This window comes from Lutjanus erythropterus, chromosome 17 (genome assembly GCF_056507025.1).
Source record: "Lutjanus erythropterus isolate fLutEry1 chromosome 17, fLutEry1.hap2, whole genome shotgun sequence".
In the NCBI taxonomy this organism is placed as follows: domain Eukaryota; kingdom Metazoa; phylum Chordata; class Actinopteri; order Lutjaniformes; family Lutjanidae; genus Lutjanus; species Lutjanus erythropterus.
In genome coordinates, this window is record NC_139333.1 from 11,645,726 (window position 1) to 11,668,309 (window position 22,584).

The 22,584-nt window shown below is 39.4% G+C and overlaps 1 protein-coding gene and 1 long non-coding RNA gene across 2 annotated transcripts; one reads left to right on the plus strand and one right to left on the minus strand.

Moving 5' to 3' along the window:
* Positions 1-1,110: 1,110 nt before the first annotated feature.
* LOC146311803 (cilia- and flagella-associated protein 337) lies at positions 1,111-22,307 on the minus strand. Its single transcript, XM_084741332.1, has 19 exons — positions 21,316-22,307; positions 19,570-19,816; positions 19,298-19,444; positions 17,667-17,789; positions 17,362-17,533; positions 17,208-17,254; positions 16,972-17,109; positions 16,694-16,882; positions 15,228-15,419; positions 14,118-14,585; positions 13,854-14,003; positions 10,691-10,875; positions 9,410-9,549; positions 8,121-8,269; positions 7,827-8,038; positions 4,761-4,897; positions 4,077-4,129; positions 3,768-3,898; positions 1,111-2,740 (listed from the first exon to the last, which is right to left on the minus strand). The coding sequence occupies exons 1-18, from the start codon at positions 21,384-21,386 to the stop codon at positions 3,809-3,811; spliced, it is 2,910 nt and encodes a 969-aa protein (XP_084597458.1). The 5' UTR covers positions 21,387-22,307; the 3' UTR covers positions 1,111-2,740; positions 3,768-3,808.
* LOC146311804 (uncharacterized) lies at positions 7,935-13,843 on the plus strand. Its single transcript, XR_014772199.1, has 3 exons — positions 7,935-8,062; positions 10,701-10,886; positions 13,709-13,843. It is a non-coding gene; the product is annotated as an uncharacterized LOC146311804 (long non-coding RNA).
* Positions 22,308-22,584: the final 277 nt, after the last annotated feature.

Here is a 22,584-nt window from a genome sequence, read left to right on the forward strand (position 1 = left end):
GTTAATCATTTTGAGAAATGCTCATAAAGACCAGATGCAACAGAAACAGCTTGCTTGGTTCTGTCCAATGGTAAGAAAATCCACTTTCCAGCACCTCATCGTTTGAAGAGCAGCCCCACAGTGACGACAAGCATTAGAGGTTGTAGTAGGTGGATATTTTTAGATTTGGACACGGCTAGGCTAGCTGTTTTCCCGTTTCTAGATTTTTTGCTAAGTTAAGCTAATTGGCTGGAAACATTCGCATGGTAGCTTATCGATTTTCTAGTCTAACTGTTGGCAAGAAAACAAATAATCGCAGTTCCAGAAAAGTCTAACTACATCTTTGAAAGGCACTATGTTGAATTTTCCGAAAATCACACTGGTGGCCATTAAATGAACTACAGTTAGCATCCTGTTGCTCACACTCTCAAGACTGAACGTGACCGACCGGCATCATGTCGATCGATCAGATAAGTAAAGTGAGGCTTGCGTTGTAGTAGTGGGTGCCATTTGTTGGCATTAGCGTACTCCATTTCTAAGCTGACGTTAGCTACATGTCTGTGAAGGTTCTCAGTCATCCAGGTCATGGTATTCATAGAAAAGGTTGTTCAGGTGAAACGTCTACTAGAACTCTACCAAGTCCAGTTGCCTACAACAACCTTTTCTACTAACTTTAGCTAGTGTTGCAGACTGTTGGCGCTGTATGGGAGCTGAGGAGAGACAAAGCACTCAGGAGCACGTTTATGCATCACATTCTTAGGATTTTTCAGGATAAATTGTCCCAAGTCCTTTTAATAGAATTTAGTTTTCAGGCAACTGAGAAAGTTGGAGAATAGTAGCAATAGTAGCAGATTAATACATGTCAATTACTTAGGTACCTTTAGTTTATTTGCACAGTTTTTGGCAGTCTTTTTGAACCACAGAGCAGTATACTCGACTATTTCTCACAACGTGTCTCCGCTAACTGCCTGACAGTTCTCATGGTGCCAACAAGACTCCAGAAAAAAAAGCACAGATCACAATACCACCCCTCATGACACTATAATGTGTTTTAAATTTTATTTCTGTAAAAATTCAACCACTGTGATGTTATCCACCAACGAGAGCTTGGAGCTGGTGGATGATGTTGGGCGCTGTTTGGTTTTGGCTCATCTGTTCGGTGGGAAAAAAATAGCAGCCTGTCTGACATAAAGTTTCTCATTTTGCAACTAAATAGTACACTACAATAGGTTTCTGAAAACATTTCAGTTGAGAAATAAGCAATACAGTAACAGAATATTGATCCATATTTGATCAGCATTGCCCAGTTTGACAGTTCTGAGTTTCATGAGTCCTGTGCGCTGCACTGGATGGACTCACTGAGAATGATCTGTCACTTACACGGTAGCCCCGCCCTAAATGATAACCTGGTTTATCACTTGTTTTACTCTAAATGGGACCATAATTTGCTATATGAACATCATGCTCCGCCCACTCTATATTACAGTCAATGAGATTATACAGACAAGCTATAATGTGGTCATTAGTGGGTTTTAGAATTGCTTGTAGCTGGATTTTATTTTCACCCTTGGACAGAGCTAGGCTAGCCGTTTCTCCCCGTTTCTAGTCTTTATGTTAAGCTAAGCTTTCTGACTGCTGGCTCATATTTTGTGCACAAACATGAGAGTGGTATCAATCTGCTCATCTATCCCTCAGCACATAAGCGTATTACCCAAAATGTCAAAAGTTCCTTTAAAGAAGAGATAAGTAAGAGATGAAGCAAGCATCAGGAAATGTGAGCAGCGTTTGAAATGAATGTACAGACTGTACTGAAGGTCACATGCTGCCAACACAGTGTTCATATGACATACAAATAGACATTTCCAACTTACAGTTCCAACAAAACTTCATAAAACAAGAAGAACGCAGAAAAATAGTATTCAGGCATCTCCATTCATATCTGACTGGACAGGTAGGAAGCTCACTTTTTCCTCCGGGTGCTGTAAGCTGAGCCTTTTGCTGCCAGTCAAACTCTAATTCTGCACCCAGGGGATTGTGGGTAAATCCTCAGTGGAGGAGGCATCTCCTGGGAAAGGAATACGAGTGAAAAGAGGGAAATGAAGAGCAGGCTTTTCAGCTTCAAGTTCAGAAAACAATCTTCATAAATATGTAACAGATTCTGACAGACCAGCATCATCAAGACATTTCTGACATTTTTCCTTCAACAAACATCTAAAGCAGTGAGATAAATCGATGGAAGTCTCTTTAACTTTCTCTCTGACCCTGCAGCGGTCACTCCACATGAATTGGCAGCTACAGCAAAAGCCTCTTCCATATCTGGGCCACAAATGCACTGTGTGGCAGCACATCGCACAATATGAAGAGATGAGGTAACAGCTGAGAGAAGGAGACAGAAAGATGAAGAAGTTCAACAGAGGAAGATCAAGAGGAAGATTTAGAACAGTTGAGACAAAACAAGAAAAGAAAAGGAAAGGAAAACTCAAATAAAAGACAGTTCAGGTTGTTCCCATCAGATGTATCTAAAATAGAGCGGCAGAATTCCTCGTCCATATTTTATTCCTCTTTCATTATCCCTTCCCATCAATCATGTTTTTTTGGACGATTCTTCCCGCTGACCATGGAGCGCTACAGCCAAAGCTCAGAGACGAAGGGAAGTGGAACTGCGCCCTCGCATTCCTCCAGAATTGATCGAGCCTTTTATAGTCGCATGTGCTGACCAGTACTTTTCTGTTGGCCGCGACTGGATGTCCACAAACCTAGACTACCACCAACGACAAGAGACACTGTCACCATAGAGTATTTACATTATACACTGAAAATAAAACACACCAGCATGGCAAAAGCCAGACTGCTGTAGGTGGGGAACTGATTGAGCAACGTTTATTGATCATTCAGGGGAAAATCAGTCGTTGCAGAAGCGCAGAGCAGAGGATTTTAAAAATCAAAGCAAGACTATGTAATTTTTGCTGAACAGTGGCCACTGCATGTCACAATAACAGGATAATGGTACGTTAAAATAAGAATGCTTAAATGTAGCTTTATAGTCGCACAAGTAGCGATTTAACTAACATTAGCCACCATCTACTGGTCTTACCAGACCAAAGCCCATTTTTCCATAAACGTGTTCTGGTTTGGCTTGACTTTGTGCATGAGGCCAGACGACGACACGACAAGGATTTGCTACTCGCTTAAAGTGTCTTTTAACTGATGATGCGCTTATCTTGACCTGAATGGCTGTAAAATACTGATCGTTTAAGTAGTAGAAGTATGCGTGAATTTACATAAAGTTGGTTTATGTCGCAACATCCTTCATGCTGGTAGAAAATGTTACTTTAGATATATCATTTGCACATTTTTTTTTTTGCATTTTTCTGCACAAGAGATTAAATAGTTACAGGAACAGTTCAACTTTTCACCTTATGAAAAGTATGAGCTGGGTTGTGTTGAGATAAATAGATGAGATGGCTCACAGGTCGGCGTGAATGACCCAGAAGTCTCAAATATCAGGGAATTTCACACTGCTGATGAAAGAACCACAACAGTCAGTGTAATCTGACACTACTGTTTCACAAATATAAGAGAAACATGCCCATAAAATGTCACTATTTTATTTATTAGTTTATTTGCACAATTTTGGCAACAGTGCAAGGTAAAAACAAAAAATTGCAATGAAATAGTATTTGTTATTGCAGTCAGTATGCAGCAACTGAACATGAAGATCAGGTATGCATCGAGCCAGCAGGAGGAGGAGAGAAAGGAGAGGATACAGTAATCAGTATGAAATTCACCTGCAGGACCACAGTCTATCTGATGGGGCGAAAACAGCCAATCAACAGTGATTGCTGTGGCGGATGTCATCAAACAAATGTCTCCTCTCATGGCATGAAGTTCTCATCTGGTAAAAGTCTTCAAACAGATACTGACACACACACACACACACACACACACACACACACACACACACACACACACACACACACACACACACACAGATACACAGATGATGGATGTCGCTCAAAAGATGATTGAGAATGACAAGTGTGTGTGAATGGTTTAACCATGCACAGTGTTTACACTCATCAGCTGATTATTTTTACCAGGGGCTGCTGAGGTTGCTCGTGGTCATTCTCTGGTGGTCTGATGGATGAAGCTGAAGTGGATGACAGGCGACAATGTTAGATAATGTGTGTGTGTGTGTGTGTGTGTGTGCGCGCGCATAACTGTGTCTGCCTGGGTGTGGTTGCTGAGAAAGCACAGCTAATCGCTTATTTTGGCAGGTTTCTGAGTAACGGGCAGACAGTGAAAGGAAACTGTAGGAAATGTCTTGCAGATACACACACAAACCTTGAGCATTTTTGCACTTAATTTTTTTTTTTTTTTAATCTGGCTTGTGTGTCTGGAGCAGAACATAGCCCAAATGTTCCCAAGCTGAGCTCCAGACTTCAGGGAGGAGAATGTGAAGAATGCTCTGACTCTTCTCTTCATAATGTGGTGAAATTGGCCATGATTTAATCAGCGTATCAGGTTTAATTAGCTTGGAAGGCCATCCTGACCTGTACGTATAACCTCTTTTCATGAGCAGCAGCTACACACACACACACACACACACACACACACACACACACACACACACACACACACACACACACTCATACACATGATTCTGACATAATGGTAATTACTGGAGGGGACATTCCCAGTGCACAGCCAAATGTGACTGGAGATGGACTGGGTCAGGGAGAGGCCATCCGAAAAAACACCTGTTTGCACTGAATGGTTACCTTCACAGCAGCATTCTTCCTGTAAAGTGTGACCCCTGTTGGCGGGGTCAGGTACTTGACTTTTGACCTCGCTGATGTCCTTGTCGTCACTTTCGGTCCTCTCTTCTACGTCTTCTGTCAGCTTCTTGTGTGTCTCCCTGCGGATGTCAAAATTTTCGTTCTCTGCTGAAGGGAATTCACTTGTGCAAACACAAAGCTGTTGACATTAGATTAGACAGGTTTCATGTCACTGAACTAGACAGGATCAGTGATCTCTGCTGGATGATATTTTGTCACAGAGTCCGATATCTGTGGGTGTTTTGTTGTTAGATTTGATTTAAACCAGACCTGTAGCTGCTCGCCATTTCTGTGGCGTAGTTGGCCTGTGCTTGAGTACTCTGTGTGCTCCTTCTTCGTGTGTGTGTCTGTGAGTGTGTGTGTGTGTGTGCGCTTTATTTGGTAAATTAAAACTGACTGATTATAATTTAACATATGCAAGATCTCAACTAATACGAGCCCACAGAGCAATTTTACACTGATTAACTGTTTAAAAGACATCAGAATGGTTCAAGATATTTGGGATAAAATGAGAGTACAAGAGCTTAAAAATGAATGTTTGTTTGTAAATGGTTAAATTTGGGATTTTTACACTTGTTCATATGTTATTAAAATGTGATGTATACAGTATTTAGTCCTTAGCATAAAACTGGACAATGCACAAGACAAGACTAACAGTCTGTTAGTGGCTCTGTGAGGCTGCATTCAAAGGTCCAGTGTTGGCAGAATGTGGCAGAAATTGAATATAATTTTCGTTGGTATGTTTTCATAAGTTCATAATAACCTGAAAATAATAACTTGAAAATTTGTCCATGGAATTCACCATGTGGCACTGCTGTGTTTCTACAGTAGCCCAGAATGGACAAACCAAACACGGGCTCTAGATAAAGCCTTTTGTGTTTTTCACAAGTGTTGCAGCTACCATAGATTCTCCTACCCATTTGGTGGGTAAGGCAAGGTATTTGCAATCTACAACCTCACTGCCTAATGCCATTAAATCCTAAATACTGGTCCTTCAAGCAAAGTGCTTTGAAATCCTTCCTAATGTCAGCATGCTAACATGCTCACAGTGACAATGCTAACACTGCTGATGTTGAGTGGGTATATTTCTTAGGCTTAGTCTTAGTTTAGTGTGCTAACTTTTGCTAAGTGACCTTTCCTAAGTCTTTTTTTTTTATTTTAACTAACTAGCCAACTAACAGTTGATGTTGATTAGCTAGCTAGTTAGCCAGGATTTTGCTAACATTATCTAGCTTAAGATGACTATATGTCATTGCCACAGTGATGTTTAACCATCTTCAAAATCTGTTTTCCCCCCTAACGAGGCTAACATTTAAAATATCTAAGTACAGGCAACAGGAAAGGAGAAAGTATAATGTTCTTGGCCATCTCATCCAATAGCTGTTGAGATATTTCACTCTGGACCAAAGTGATGATGGCCGAACAACCAACATTGCCATCCCTAGAGCCATGCCAGGAGCACGGCTGAAAAAAAATGAATTACACAATATTTATCTAAGAGCTACAGGGAAGGCTTTGAAATGTTACCCAGTGGTCTGCAAGTGGTTGACCAATCAGAAGCCACAGAGGCAGTGACTGACAGAGTAAGGCAGAGAAGTCGACGCAAACAATATAATTGACCTTTAGATCGCTAACATTTTCACTCTCAATCTCTTAAACACACACACACACGTACTAAATCACCATAACCCATCATTTGAATTTCAATACAACCCTCCATGTGGTACGTCTTAATTTAGAGACCACAAGAAGCCGTCAGCAGCAAGTCCTCACAAGAGGTAAACCATAATGTTAAATATACAGTATATGAATCCATATACCTGAATGAAGCAGACGTATATTTATGTATCTAAGCATGTGCTGACTCTGTTTTTCATTTCACTTCATCCTCTTAAATTAGGAGTGTTCTTTCCTTTACCCAACATGTGACAGAAATACAGTGAAGCACACAGCAAAGGGCCCAAGCCAAGCCAGAGTTTATGAACTTTAACCAAACTAAAGCTTCTATTAAAGACTCGAACGTCTGTGGAAACAACGAGGGAAGTTTCTGTTGGAGGAGGATCTCAACCATGACGTACTTCTCTACAGAGCATTCTCTATATTAGATTTGGCACAAACCGGTCAGGGCTCACTGTTGACATCGGTATTTATTTGGACACATCCCGGACACTTTATAATCTCAAAAAGGCTGCCATGTTTACGCACGTCATCCCCAAAATCTGGCGTGTATAATCCAATATGCTTCACAGGCAGCATGTGTGCAGTCATTTTTAGCATTGATGGCTTCCAATGCACCAATCATGGGAGAGTTCGCACACCACCGAGCACACACTGCCGCTTCTAAGCTCCTTCTATGACTTTTTTCATGCTTCCCATTACTTGACATATGCAATAGGCATGGGCTAAATCTGGCCAGGTACCTCATTTAATGTGTCCAGCCAGAACTTGCAAAAAATATAATTCACAATATAAACTACGATACAATTATATGCTGCATTACAGAAGTGGTGTTCGTAAAATACATGTCCCAAAATGCATTGATAAAGTCGGTAGGTGCTGGTATATTCTGGATAACGTTTCAGTATTATATAGCTGTTGCCAGCCGTGCCACTCTTGCCATGTGGTTGTAGCTAGCAAAATGCCATTGTTTCAAATATTTTTGGGAAATTGAAACCTTGCTTGTAGGCTAAACAAATGGAGACAACCCTCATTCTTAGCTAATACTACTTTGTACATTTTTAAATAAATTGTATAATTGTTGTACACTTGAATGTCAGCTTGCTAGCCAATATTTTTCATTCTGCATTCAGAGCTAGTTTTAAAGTTATTATTAAAAGCAGTAACAATCAAAGTAAGAGGCAATTATATAATATGAAAACAAGTAGATACATAAATATAATCTTACATTTACTGTACGATCACATCAACTATAACACTGATGTGGCCTGAGATGACATTGAGTTTGACAGCCCTGCACTAGTTTAACAGAGACAATTTCATGAACCTCACCTCTGGTAAGTAGCTGTCTCAGTGATATTCCACATTGTTTCCTGTCCAAAACAGCCCACATGATCTCCATCTTTTGTCCACAGTCCAGCAGAGCCGTCAGCCGAGGCTGTGAGGACGAACAATCTGTCAGCCACGTCAAGGACTTCCACACTCACTAACGCTCTCTCATGAGCCTTCCAGTGCTGCAGCAGAGGAGGCCGCTCACACACTGGCTGTGAAGACATAGAACACCTCAGGTATATGGGGATACACATTATGGTAAACATGCATGCACAATACGGTGCACATCCTCACCTCGTCTTGGACGTCCAGTGCAAAATGACAGATGTCCCACATCTGAAGCCAGCCAGCTGTGTCTCCAGAAACCAGGATGGTGTTTTTCGATTGATCTGAGCTCAGGCTCAGCACACGCTCACCCGGCTGCTCTGGAGCGTAAAACTGGCCTGGAATGAGAGGGAGGAACTGAATTTTACTCCTACAATCGTCCAGATATAAAGAAGTAAAATCTAACAACTGGCTTGCGTCTGGTTCTAATGAGACCTCCAAACCCAAATTTGATGTATGGAGAACAGACTTAAAATCCTGTAAATGTAAGACTATGGGAACATTTACACATTGTGTCCTGGAATATGAAAAAAATCAGTGTATTCTGGAGAGAGGTGATCAACAAAATTCTAATAATTTTGTCTTGGAATATTTCATTAGACTCCGAAATGACACTGCTACGCTTGCATCCAACAGATCTGATAACCAAAGAATGCACATTTATTGATTTTGCTATACTGCAGGCAAAACAAATGATTCAAGATTACTGCACAGTATTGATGAAGGAATTGGAAACCATTTAATGACTTTAGAAAAAAGGAGATATAGGAAAGTTTCTATAAGAAGAAAAGGACCCCAGAAGGTTTAAGGAAGGAAGAATCAATTAAATTAGACATTGTTCAAAATAAATAAATAAATAAAGTAAAATGTAGATGGAGTTTTAACAATAGTGTCCTGTATGTTTGGGTTCCTCAGGCTCTACAGGGAGAACAACAGTCTCTTTCAAAGTTGCATGTGAACAAATCTATTTACAGATTCAGTGCCCATTTCAATACAGTCCTGACTTAAATGTCAGACGTACTTCTGAGACAAATTGCTGCCTTTAATGCTGACTGTTCTGTCACACATCACCCTATTATGTCACACTCTAAAATTCCTCTTAAGCTAGAAAAATGCACATACAGACTCACAGGATCCGCACACAGACAAATGCACTCTGGCTCACTCGTACGCCCATGCATGCTCGTACACATATGCAGCGGTCGCAGTGCATGAGTCCCTCACCACTAAACACAGATGGGATCTGGAAAGAGACATAGTTGTGGGCTGCCAGGAATGGTACAGGCGGGAGGCCAAGTCGACAGTTCAGTCTAACTGTCACTGCTCCGGCTGTTTGTAAATCCATCTTACAGGAGGATCATTCAAACTGACAGCTGCTTGTCAGCTGCTTGTGAGAGGTCTACTTCAAATTGATGTCTTTTAGCTTCTGTATCCAGTTCTTCTGAATGGTCCTCTCTTTCTGTCTCTGTCCCACTCACCGTAAGTGTGCGTCTGTCCAGTGATGCTCCAAAAACAGAGCCAGCCGGCTTGCGAGGAAACCAGGACACCTCTGTTTCTCAGCTTTCTGTTTCCAGCTCGATGCTGCAGGAACAAGAGGCTGTTCACAGGGGGCATCACTCTGGTTGCATGGAAACAAAAGGAAAAACAAATAACAGGCAATAACAATGAATAATTTTGTACGTTAAAACAACTCGAAACCATAATAGTAAAAAGTTTAAATTATGGCTTAAAACATTGCGTGCTAGCTCACCATTAACCATTTTTGTAGTATGTAGTAGTATATCCTTTTTGGTAGCATGACGTCACCCAGTCTCCAGGTATTTAGATCTTTTACTAAAGTAAAGTATGTAAATGCACTAATACAACAATGTAAAAAATTTACTTCCTTACTTGATTATGATGATAGCAAATCAGGTTTACAGCTCACTGTAAAACATTTTGAAAGTTTTAATGGGTTTCTAAGACAAAACTTTTTTTCAAACTCAAGAGTTTGAATTTGACTCAAAAATGTCTATTTTTCTTTATTTTTATCTGTATACATATATACCAAAGTATATGATCCATGCAAACCCAACTAAAACTTATAGTGATTAAGGAAAATAATCAATAATAAATTCAAGGGGGTGTGAGATAATTACAGGGGTAGGAGAGAAGAAAAAATAAAAATCTAGCTACATAAATCTGTATTCATTGTTTGGCCTTTTCTCTCATTTTTTGGGAATACTGGATTATTTTACCTCCTAATTGTGACACTGGGCTCAAACTCAACCCTGCTTTTTTGTAAGAAGTGACAAACCAAAATATTAGGAAACACTGGTTTTCTTTTTTAAATACCCTGTAACACATCATATGTTTTTAATGCAGTAAAGGAACAACATTTTCCCTAAGTGTAGTGCGATGGAAGTGTAAAGCAATATAAAACGGAAATTCTCAATAGAAGTTCAAGTACCTAGAACATGTACTTAAATACACCAACACCTTTTCCACCAGCACCTTGATTCCTGCACCTTTGCTCCTTTACATCAAAGACAGCAATGGAAATAAGTCTTGGACTTAATTGTGTTACAGTACCTGTGACATTTAAATATATAAAGAAATGAACACACAATAAAGTACAAACATAAACACATCTGTTCACTGGTGTCTATGATAAAATAAGTGATGGACGAAGTGAGGAGAGAATGTTTGTTGTACTCAAAATGAGACTCAACAGTGCTTAACCTTCAGATATTTACACATTTTAGCTTTAATTTTCTCACCCTGTGTCAGCGGGTCTCTGCAGGTGCAGCACTGGTCCTTGCGTCTCCAGCCTCCAGATGATGACCTCTCCGTCATGGCTCGCCGTGGCAATGACCCCCAGAGCAGAGCACGGACTCACAGCCAGGATGTCTGATCTGTGGACACCGCTAGACTTCCAGGACATGTCTGCTCTCACATACAAATCCTACAGGCACAGTATGTAAACATTAAATAACTTATATACTTTTTATTGATTATACAAACAATGTCATTGTCACTGAGTGATATTTGATCAATTATGTCATTTTTAATGTAAAGGTGACATCATTTTGAAGCGTCTTTGTTAATGTCTTAATGTTTTTGTTATGACAGTTTGACTTTAACAAGACAAAAATGTGTTTCTTATGACAACTTGACATTAATGAAGAAAACATAACCTTCCAATGTCTTTGTCATGACAATTTTAACTTTAACTTTAACATTATCAAACTTCTGTCAAACAAAGACCAGCTTGAAGACAGAGATTACAGTACTGAGTCTTATGCATACTTCTTCAAATAAAGTGTTACGGACCAGGTTTAGCAGCTTTGTGCTTGCACAGAAAAGGTTTTACAGAAAGAGCACAATGTTGCCTTCAGGCTCGAGTGTGCACGCGAGTATGTCAGTTGAAATTGTGAAACACACATCACTTCCTGCTGTGTGACACTTTACAAATGATTTTTGAAATATCATGTAATTGTTTGTGTTGCCTTGTGGAAAGGAGCTCTATTTCCCTCTCTGGTTTACTGATTGTGTTTACACCTCTGGGCTGCAATGTTGCGGTCAGCTCTTTAAAAAGCTGGAAGCTCAGCATGGTGGACGTCAGAGGAATACTGGTGCAGATGTCTTGCATGGCACAGACTTCTTTGATCTCACCAGGTGCATGTGCAAATGTGATGTACGTCATTCGCTGATATCATTTACTCCCCAAAAACACTTTTTTTAAAAAAAAAAATATCCTCTCAAAATCCTGCCTCTGCTGACACAGGAGGCTTTACAATGGGAAACATTATGAGTGGCGGAAAGGCAGGATTGAGAATTTGCTGGAGAAGCATGAATACTGAATGTTAGCAGTGTAGACCTCAGGGGATGAATCTGACCGCAGAGCAGATGGTAGTTAAAGGTTGAGAGGTAAAAAGTAACACAAGAATTTGAGGTGTGAAAATATGCACATCTGCACACCCGGACTTTTGTCTCACATTGCAGTTCCTATGGGTTTTTATACTGGCACCAGCTATGTTTCATCTTTATTTCTCAAGACCCGAGTGTCAGCGTGTATAAATGTGTAGGTGGAGGTGGTGAAGATTTTTTATGCCCTGAAAAGTTAGACATTCCTTTTTCTAGTAAAAAAAAAAATACATATCACAGATTTATCTATGTATTTATTGGATTTAATCAGATACACTGTAAAAACAAACTATTTGTTTTAACTTTACAAACTTAGTGTGTTTAAGCTGACTGAACTTCGAAAGACAAGTTGAGGTAATTTTGTAATGGTTCGAGACAAATAAACTTTTCTCATCAAATAAAGTTGATATTAATTCAGTTCTTCTTGAGAAACATGTTTATAAGTTCTGAAGTGTTCTGGAAATAAATAACAGAAATTTTAAAGGCATAATACGCAATGTTTTCCTTAAAAGAACAATTTTTAGACTTATGTACTCATGTATGACCCCCTAAAAGTATGCGGTGGTGGCTACATCTTCAGATATCCTGCCTTCTACCTATATTTCCTCATCATTTTACTGTTTGGGACATTTTACCAACCCAAAACATCTGTATTTGACATCCTGGGAATGAGACTCAACAATCAGCTACCTTTCTGGTGCATTAATGAACAGCCCGGACAAATCCTACTGATTCTACCTCCAAGTTCAAATAATTTAACAGAAATATTCAAGTTTTGCATAAATATTCAAGTTTCATTTATTCAAGTTAATGTTAAAAGATTACTTGATCTCACTACATTATAAAAAACTTAAGATCATGTATTTTAAAACAACTTAATTTAATGAGAACGAAATGATCAAAAATTATTTAAGTTCTTATTTAAATTTAAATTCTAAAGTCTTCTGAAAGTAAATAGTGGAAAATTAAGTTTACTGACATGAATGAAAAGCACTTTCATATTTATTTTAATTAAATAAGAAAAGACAAGCTGATTCCACTAAATTCCTGTTTGTTTTTTTTACAGTGCACATTTTGTGCTACTACTGCAGGAAATATTTTCTGAGGTGAAAATTCCTCTTAAGCTCAAACTGTTGTCAGCATTATTAAGAAAAATGCAGTGTTTTAAGTCTGTACCAGATTAGTCACTATGGTGACAGCTGTTTGTGTGGGACTCATCATCCAGTGTTCAACATCTGGGGAATAAATTGTGGACAAGCAAAAGTGCAAAGACTATGACTACTTGACATATTTAAGCTTTCTGGTCATTAGTGAAGATTAGTGCTGCACTTCTCAGAATCACCTGTCAATCACAAGCTGAAGTAATACATTTAATGCTGTGATTTTCTCTGTCAGAAGGCAGTATAAGTTTGATACGCAAGGTGGTAACTTGTAGGGGTTTGGACCATGAGTAGCACTGTGGAGCAATGTTTCTAAGTAAAGGCCCCCATGATATACAGTCATGCTGGTGGTTTTGTGTTATTCCACTGAGTTGATTGTGGTCATACGCCAAAAAATGCAGCAACGTGCCAAAAATAGCAAGGAAGAACAAGACTGTTAGCAAGGTGGTCACAAAAACTGACTTTAGCAACTTAAAAAAGGTCGAGCATGTTACATGTAGAATATTTTCACTGCTTTACCTTGCCGTCAGACAGCTTTTTCTGTTGGGAAACCACAGTTGTGCAAAAGCAAAATATAGTTCTCTCTTCACCAACCAACTCCACAGGCAAAATCAGTAATTTTACCTTGCAGAACACGGGAGTACCAGGTTAAATTTTATTTTGTTACAAGCAAAGTGGTTTAATACTCACTAAAAATCTTGTTACATACAGGTACCCTGTGTGGTTACAGGTGCAACAGAGCACTCTTGTGGTCACACCCAAACACACCAGAGGTGAAACTGGATTGATGAGTGCTATTCACTTACTCTCTGTGAATCTGCTGTGGATTATCAATTTAAAGCAACTCTGACTTTACCTTGGCAGCTGCAATGTCGTACTGAGCGACCTGCTGGCTCCACCCCACAGCCAGCAGCTGGTTGTCATGGAGACAGGTCAACCCGGTGACTTCAGAGTTAGTGATAGGCTCCAGCTTGTGCAAGTTGAGGCCGTTTAGTAAGTTCCACACCTGGTCAATGAGAGGATCTTGTTATAAAAAAACTGTTTTTAACTCTCATATTTATGTGAAATAATTATGGGAACCAATGATATCAATTTCTGTGCTTTTTTATACAAACTGAACCTTAATAGTGCCACTGCGAGCCCCAGTGATCAGTCGTCTGTGGGAGGAGTCGAGGGTCATGCAGGTGAGTTCATCTTCTCCATGAGCATTTAAGATCTGAAGTCGCCTCCTACCTGTCTCTACGTCCCACAGAGACACAGATGAGTCAGCGTGTCCAGTTACCACCTGTCTCAGAGTGGAGTTGTACAGAGCACAGGAGAGGGCAGGACCGATTTGATCATTTGGTCCAGGTTCATTTCCTGCATCCATCAACAACCCACCCCCTCCTCTTCTTGTTTCAGCGAGACCGAGCACTGCCAGGTAATCTTTGCATCCCACCACTAAATGAGGCTCCACAAGAAGAGGCGGGCTCAGCAGCAGGAAGGGGAAGTTGCTGTGTTCTGGGATTCGACCTGGCTGCTGGCAGGGGAACGGCAGGCTGAGGGTTTTCAGACAGTGATGGCTGGAAATGTCCCAAACTCTCAGCTCCTGACCAATGACAGAACAGAAATTCTCCATTTTTTTTTTTCAGCCAAGGATTCCTTACAAGATAGTAAATATATCAGGGACCCCCACATACAGGAGAAATGTACTAGAAAGTTATTAGATGTGTTAAAAACATTGCATCATGTCAACACAGAATACCCATGATATACATACAGACACATCAAGAGAGCATATTTCACTCTTAGTGCACACATTTATTTATTCTAATAAATTTTAAAGCAACTGTGTCAGGTTAACTGATTAACCAAATTTGAAAAATAACAAAATCAGTGAATATTGAAAAAAATTATTACTTCGATTAGTAACACACAAATTATTATTATTTTTTTTTAATCAAGTTCATAAGTTATATTAACACAATTGATTATATAGACTGAGTTCATTTGTGTGTTGCCAATTAATGTATTTTTTTTTTTTAAGTTTGAGTTATTTTTTTCAGCGTAAAAGTCTAATCATGTGGCCTTTTGTATAACCAACTAACTAACTAGCTAAATACATAATCCACCTGAACAACAAAATAAACAAGACCTGATGTGATATATCGGGAAAAAAATCTGATAATATTTTATATAATTAACAATGAGCAATATAAATTGAATTTATTTTACTTCCTTAATGACTCACTGCATCTCTGGAGTAGCTGAAGATCTGGCCAACAGGCTCGTAGATTGCAACATCCAACACAGATGTGCGGTGACCCAGCAGTGTGGCTACAGGACGTGTGGTCACGAATTGAGCCCACAGTCTGACTGTTCTGTCACAACCTCCTGTGACCATCAACTGCAGAGATGCGCTGTAGTCGAAACATTTAGCTCCCTGAAATGAGACAAAAAGATGGTATACAGAATATGTTGTATCATGTACGGACAGCTATGTACACAAACTGGTATTTATTGGCTCGGAACTGTAAAAAATTAAAGCACACATACTTTTAATAATACAAATCAGCTGGTCTCATTATTTTGGGACTTTTCAGGGGTGTTTTATTGTTAAAATGTCCAGACAGTTAATTGGAGTATAAAATCAGTGCTCCTGCAAAAACCAAAAAAAAAAAAAACCCATTGTGAATAACAGGAAGCATCACCACCCACTTTAATAATGTTTTGTTCAACATTATTACTACTTTTCTCCACAGTCACACTGTTGGCCTCTGCATGCTGGGATGGAGTCAACTTTAGAAATAGTAACTTGAGTCACATCTTATATTTGTTCTTCTAGATAAAACTGGCTGTGGATAATTCGCTGAATGAGTTATGTAATATAGCGTTTGCCACATAAGGACATTTACTACAGATGTGAATGGAGTGGGTGGAGTGACGGTTGATTTTCAAACTATGACCCACAGTTAGGTCAGTGTCACCCAGACAGGAGTAGTGTGACCCACACCTTTTCGTCTGGACTCGATCAACATAAAAAGTGGATAACAACAAAAACCATTACACTCTGTAGGCACAAGCAAGCTTTCTGGATATCAACCAGAACAGTGACATGACATCAATGAGATGTCGCATGATTGACATATTGTGCACTGTTAGTTTGGAAATAAACTTAAAAAAGTTCTCCAGTCTGTTGTTGAGATAATTTGCTTCTTAAAGAAAATCAAATCTTTGAGTTTGAGAAACAACAACAAAATCAAAAATTGTTGAGTAAATTCCTTAAAGTGAAAGTGAATAACTGTTATTAATTTAATATTTCAAATTACCGCTGATTAATTTTCAAGCACTCAAATAATGGCAAATCAGGTTCACAGCTGACTGAGAACAACTTTTGAGAAAACATTTATTTTTTTTTGGGGGGGGGGTTCTAAAATAGAAAAATAAGTTACCAATTTGACAATCAAACTAGCGTTAGCTGGTGTTGCACAATTTTGGTGCTATAGGGGAGCTGACTATCCAGAGTGCTTTACATAGAAATCAGTCTATTGGCAACCAAAAGAAAGGTCTCATTTTTTAAAGTTACATACAATCTAATTAATACAAGTCTAGCACAAAGAATGAGGTATGGCATGCCCATATTTTTAATCATGTAAACATATTATAACCTGCTAGTCAACGTCAGATCAGGCAAAACTACACTGTGATATCAATTACCTGCTTAAATTTCCAAATGTAAGGCTCCTGCCTCAGTGTCACATTCATAAAGACCACGGAGGTGGTGTCACTTTCTGATGATGTCATGATGATGTTTGTGTCAGGCTCAAACATCACTCTGTTGATTGGTTCCTTGTGGATGTTGGGGATGTGACGATAGGAGACCATTTCACTGTGTTCACCAAGGTCCTGTATTCATGATGGGTAACAATACCTGTAATTAGTAAATGATTGCTATTGCTTGAGCTCAGTAATTCAACAGACAAAGCCAAGCTTACTGGGAAAAATATCCTCTTTGGGCCGCTCGCTTTCTTGGGCAGCTTCTTGAAAAGACCCTTAGACGGGTTCAGGAACCACATGAGGTGGACTCCTCCTTTTTCATCCCCCAGAAGCAGCAAGGAGGGTCGCTCTGGACACTTAGAGGGAGAAACCGTGTGGATTAAAGTGATGAATTATTGCTGTCAGGGTGAATTTGTCCAGTTCAAAAGAACATCTCAAAGGAATATGGTCCTACCTGAACATCATGCCAGTAACAAAGAGCAGTCGGGACACTACGAAACCCTTGGAGCAATGATGAAACAAAGAGTTAACATTTGAACATTCTGATTTTTTTTTCTTTTACAGTGATCTATTAGTGAATCGCTGTGATTAGCACAATAAAGTAATACCAAACAGGTGGACATCCTCAAATACAGTGCCCATGGAGACGTTGACAAAGCGCAAGTCCCTGCAGTCTGTTGCTATGGCAACCTTGTGGACGTTGCCCATGTAGACAGCATCAGTGGTCCAACCTCTGAATCTCCTTGTGTTGGCTACTTCCTCTGTTGGGTCTCCAGCAAGCTGGATTAAAGAGGATTAAATATAAAAAGTGTGTGTGTGAGAGAGAGAGAGTGTGTGCGTGTGTGTGTGTGTGTGTGTGTGAGTGTTTTGTACTTCCATGTGGATGTATAAGTGGTACCATGATGTCACTCACCCCGAGACTTTTGAGGATGTGTAGGCTGCTGTTCCAGACAGTGATCTGACCCCCTTTACTGACACTAATATAGCGGAGTGGAGGAGGATGGAAAACAGCAACCACACGCACTGTTGGCTCCCGCTGCAGAGGAATAACAAGTACAAGTATAGTTAACAAAAATAAAAGGTTATTAAAGTAATAAAACTTTTAGAAAAAATGTGCAGAAGGAGAGCATAGAAAGGAAAATTCACAAAAGCAGTGCAGAAAGATGGGAAATTGTAGTTAGTGAATTTGTTACCACACATAGATGCTGCAAGAAATAGTAGGGTTAACACAGGTGATGCCAGTGACACTAATTAAGGTTCCGTTCCACTCAGGTCAAACAGAGTCGGGATGCGGCCGTTATGGACCTTAATTAATTAATTAACCTGTGTTTATTCTACCATTTCATATCAATATGGCAGCTGTGAAAAAGACATCTGCCGTCTATTAGTATCAAGGCGCTTCAGCTTTTATTATAAGATTAGTGCCACATCATTGGTAAAACTGATTGAATACGTATTTTAAGTTATGTATTTATATATCAGTAATAGTCACCATTTGCCATGCGGAGGATTTGGCTGGCTGTGAGTCATGAAGTTTTTAAAAAGAGACAAGCAGACAGAAATTCCCCTTAAAAAATCCCAACACCATCCCCCATTGAATATTCACTTCAGTATGGTTTTCAGGTCAGAAATTCAAGCTTTGGACAATTAATAGGCAAACCAGTTTTTGATTTTTGGCTACTAAAGAGTGAAGCTCTAAACAAGTTGGCACACACGTCGCTGGCTAACATAGTAGCAAACAATTTACACATACAGCAGACAAAATTCTGTGTATAGCATAGCAAATCTTTCTGCCTGGGAGATGGTAAGAATGATAAGACTAGTATATACTGCTGAAACCTTGTGGGCCATAAAATTAAAAATATAACCTAAAATAGCTTACAGCTCTGTAGTGGTACAGTGGTAATACTCTGCCCTTATAGTGACAGCTGTAGTCATTTAATTCAATTGGGGCTTGTTGGGTACAGTTATGTTTAGTGTAAGAATGTTTTATCACATTTATTTGTCAGGGACCAAGTGAAAAAGCTAACTTAGGTACATCCATACAGAAAATGTTTTGAGATTTAGTTTCATCCATGGACTTCACCAGCTAGTATAATTGCTATCTTTGACTGCCATTTGGTGCAGAGCAGTTAAGAGTGTTAGCAGAGCTTTTCTCCTGAAAACTTCTGCCTTAAAGTTGGTAAGGACAGAGCTTGACTAGCACTGCTTTGCTACTGTAAACCTGGGGACCATAAAGTAAAAAATGAGCTAAAATATTAAAAAAAAAAAAAAAAAAAAAAGCTCTGTAAAGCTGCAGTGATACTCAGCAATATGGTCATTTAATTCAGTTGGGGTTGGGTAAAAGTCTGGGGTGGTTTCGTTTACTGCACTAATGTTCTCTGTTATTAGCTACATTTATTAATCCAAGTACAACAACAACATAATGTCATACAATTATAAGAGATGCTTTGGGATTTACTGGCTTTATTCCATCCCAGGAAGGCAGACGCAAAACGGGTGCAATCTGGAGTATCCTCAGATGGATACTGTGGTGGATCCTACCTTGTTGTGAGAGCAGTGTCTGATCTGTGGCTGAGAGTCTAGGAGAGCTGCTCTGGGGATGGAGGCGCGCTCTCTCTCTCTGTACTCCAGAAGCAGGTAGGAACACAACTGCTGCCACTTCACCTGACCGGTGCAACTGATATCTACCTGGATTTGAAACAGTTAAAAAACTCACAGTGGCTTTACATCATCATCTCGAAGCCACCCTTTAAAAATGTACATGTAATAATTGTGTTTTCTTTTTGTCGGTAAGGCATCTCTTTAATTCTCACCTCACTGAAAAATCTCTCAACCCATGTGTCCTCGATATCTGGACCAATCACAGACCTCAGAACCTCCCGAAACTCTTCAAACTTCATTTCACGCTCTTCATTTCCTCCTCTGTTCCGTCCATTCCTTCCTTTAAGCCTGATTTCATGCTTGTGTACACCAGCTTCTGGACAGGTAAATGCATTTCTCAGGAGCTGCAGTTGCTCCTGGCTTAGTTTCTCTGCAGGACTGACCCCACAGGCTGGATCACTGCAGAGGTGAGCAAGCAGAGTGTTAATTTGTGCAAAAACTGCATATTTTTTTTCCACTGAACACCTGTTAAACACCACAACCAGGATCACTACTGGCAAAACTGCCATCAGGAGCCACTTTTTTGGTTTAATTCTATCTGGCCGCTGACATGTGTGGTTCACTGCAGAATGGATGCAGTGCTCTCAAGTGGCAGCACTGGGACAACACACTGCTGACCCAAAAAAGTTTAAAACTGCATGAGGTCTTGTATGAGGCATATTCATCTGGAGCATACAGTGAGTAATAACAATATCTATCTAAATTGAATGGCTGGTGCTGGTAAATGGGGAATAAATGACGGGGGAATAAGTTTAATAAGGTTTCTGGGGACGCTTTTAACGTATCAAAGGGTTTCTCAGCAGCTCCTGTGTGGCCCTGTTGCTCAGGGAAACTACAAGCAGAAACAATAAGTCACATGTCTCAGCATTGTGAGCTCTTTTTCAGGTCTATCAGCACATGCATGAATGGTCCTTTTTACATCATGCACATTTGTCACAATCAGCTAATGGAACCATAAAATAATTAAGTAATAAAAGTGCATTAGGTGCTGAAAAAAGAAGTGTAAAAGGCTGTTTTATCTGAAGGAGTAGGTGAAGCTGTGTGGGAAGGGTGGCAGAAATCTCTGCCGGTGTCAGAGTACAGAAAATGTGAAGATGAAGCAAAGAGAAGCAAATGTACAACTTGACATAACTTCTTTTTATGTTAAAGAACGATGAAGATTGAAACCCACAAACTGTTTTCACTGAGGGTGATGTTTTTATTTCATTTGAGGTAATAAAATTTAAGAAGCCATGGACCAGTGCCTAACGGTAATGGTGAGATTTATTAAACTATGCATTGTATACACTGAAAAAACTTTGAAATTTGTTTTAACTTTAAAAATGTTCGTTTTACACTGACCGAATTTCAAAAGAAACAAAGTTAATTTTGTAACGATTCAAAACAAATTAACTTCTTTTCAAATAAACTTGATATTAATTTATTTGTACTTGTGAAAACACGTTCAATAATCATGGGATATTAAGTTGAACTAACAACGACCATCAACTCATCATTTCAAGTCAAAAGACTTCATGTTAAAGGAACTCATGTTTTTAAGTTCTGAAGTGTTTTGAAAATAAATACTAGAAATTTTAAGTTTAATTGAACAAATTAAACTCACATATAAACTTGCATATTTATTTTAACAACAAAAGATTAGTTGGTTCCATTAAATTCGTGGAGGATTTTTTTTTTACCGTCTACAGCAATTGTTTAATGGATGTTATGGAGGAAAATTATGAGGGACAGCTGACCTATCACGCGCAATAACTGATATACAATGCGCTGATAAACAGGCTTTTGTATATAGTATAAGGTCAGAAACAGTTGAATGAACAGTTCATTCATGAATGAATAAATAAAAAGTGATCAGTTATATTTATTAAGATCAAATAAATAAGCTAAACAAAACTCACCAAAACCTGCTGTGTGGCACTTCTGTCTTGTAAAGCACCCATGGATTTTTGTTGTTTCTTAAGGAATCCATCTTGATAATCTTAACAAACTCCTCTCTAAAGTCTTCCAAGCACCAGATACTGGCACATCTTTTCCAGATGTAATCCAGTTTGGTCACTGTTTCAAGTTCTTGAGATCCATAAGCTTGTCACAAACAAAGATGCAAAATTCCCCTTAAAAGTGCAGCCTGAGTCTGATCCTCACCATGCTCTGAGTGTAAACATGCAAGACCTTTGTTGCTAACCCATCCCCTGTCTTTTCAGGCAAACCCGATTGGCTCAAACAAAGCTTCTTGTCTCCAGACAGGGAAGGAATTTCCAGGTCCATGGATCAATAAGCCAGCCGTCACAAGTGTTTGACTGCTCAGAGAGGGGGAAAGTCAACACGTCATTAGTGAGGGGGCCATGGGGAGATGAGATGAGAGTTTCCAAAATAACTGCAACTCTGCTGGGGGTAACAGAGCTACAACCCCACAGGCCAGACCTCAGTGGATTAATCATTTAAAGAGCCAAAGTTACACAGGACCCAGGAGAGTTCATATTGGTAACTTCTGCACAAGGACAGTCCAGCTGTTCTAACAAAATCAACACTATTCAAAAATCTAATGTATTTTATTTTTACAGCACTAGATGTCCTGTGCAAATGTGATTCTAAGTTAAAAAGAGAAAGAGCAACTATTTTATTTTGTTTTTTTATTATGATGGTCATCCAGTCGTCTAACCAATGCTGTTTAATTATTGCCAGGCAACCCACAGCACTTTTGCTCACCACTTCAATGAGCATGAGCTATCTAGGGTGGCCTCCCAGTATGTTTAATGAAGGTCCCAGTACAGCCTGGTCTGCTGGGCAATTCCTTGCGCCAGGTCTAATATTAGACCTACACACCAGTAGCTGAAAATGTTGCTGGCTCAACTATCCACATAACTCATCTGAGATATGATGCAAAGACCAGTAATGGACAACAGAAAATACTGGTCCACAGTAACACAACTGCCATATTTTGGCTTATTATAGGAAGAGAAGCAAAGGTGGAACTTATAACTTTTCTGCTGTAATATTCCTCAGACAGTTAAGTCATCAATCTGGTTGTGCACCCATAACCACAAAATTATTAAATGTGTGAAAGACCCCTTATATGTTTATTACTTCTCTTGTGTCATTACGTTATTTCAGTCAAAAAGGTCTTCTGTTGTGCCATGATGCCTTTTTTTTCATCACTGGGTCTTTCA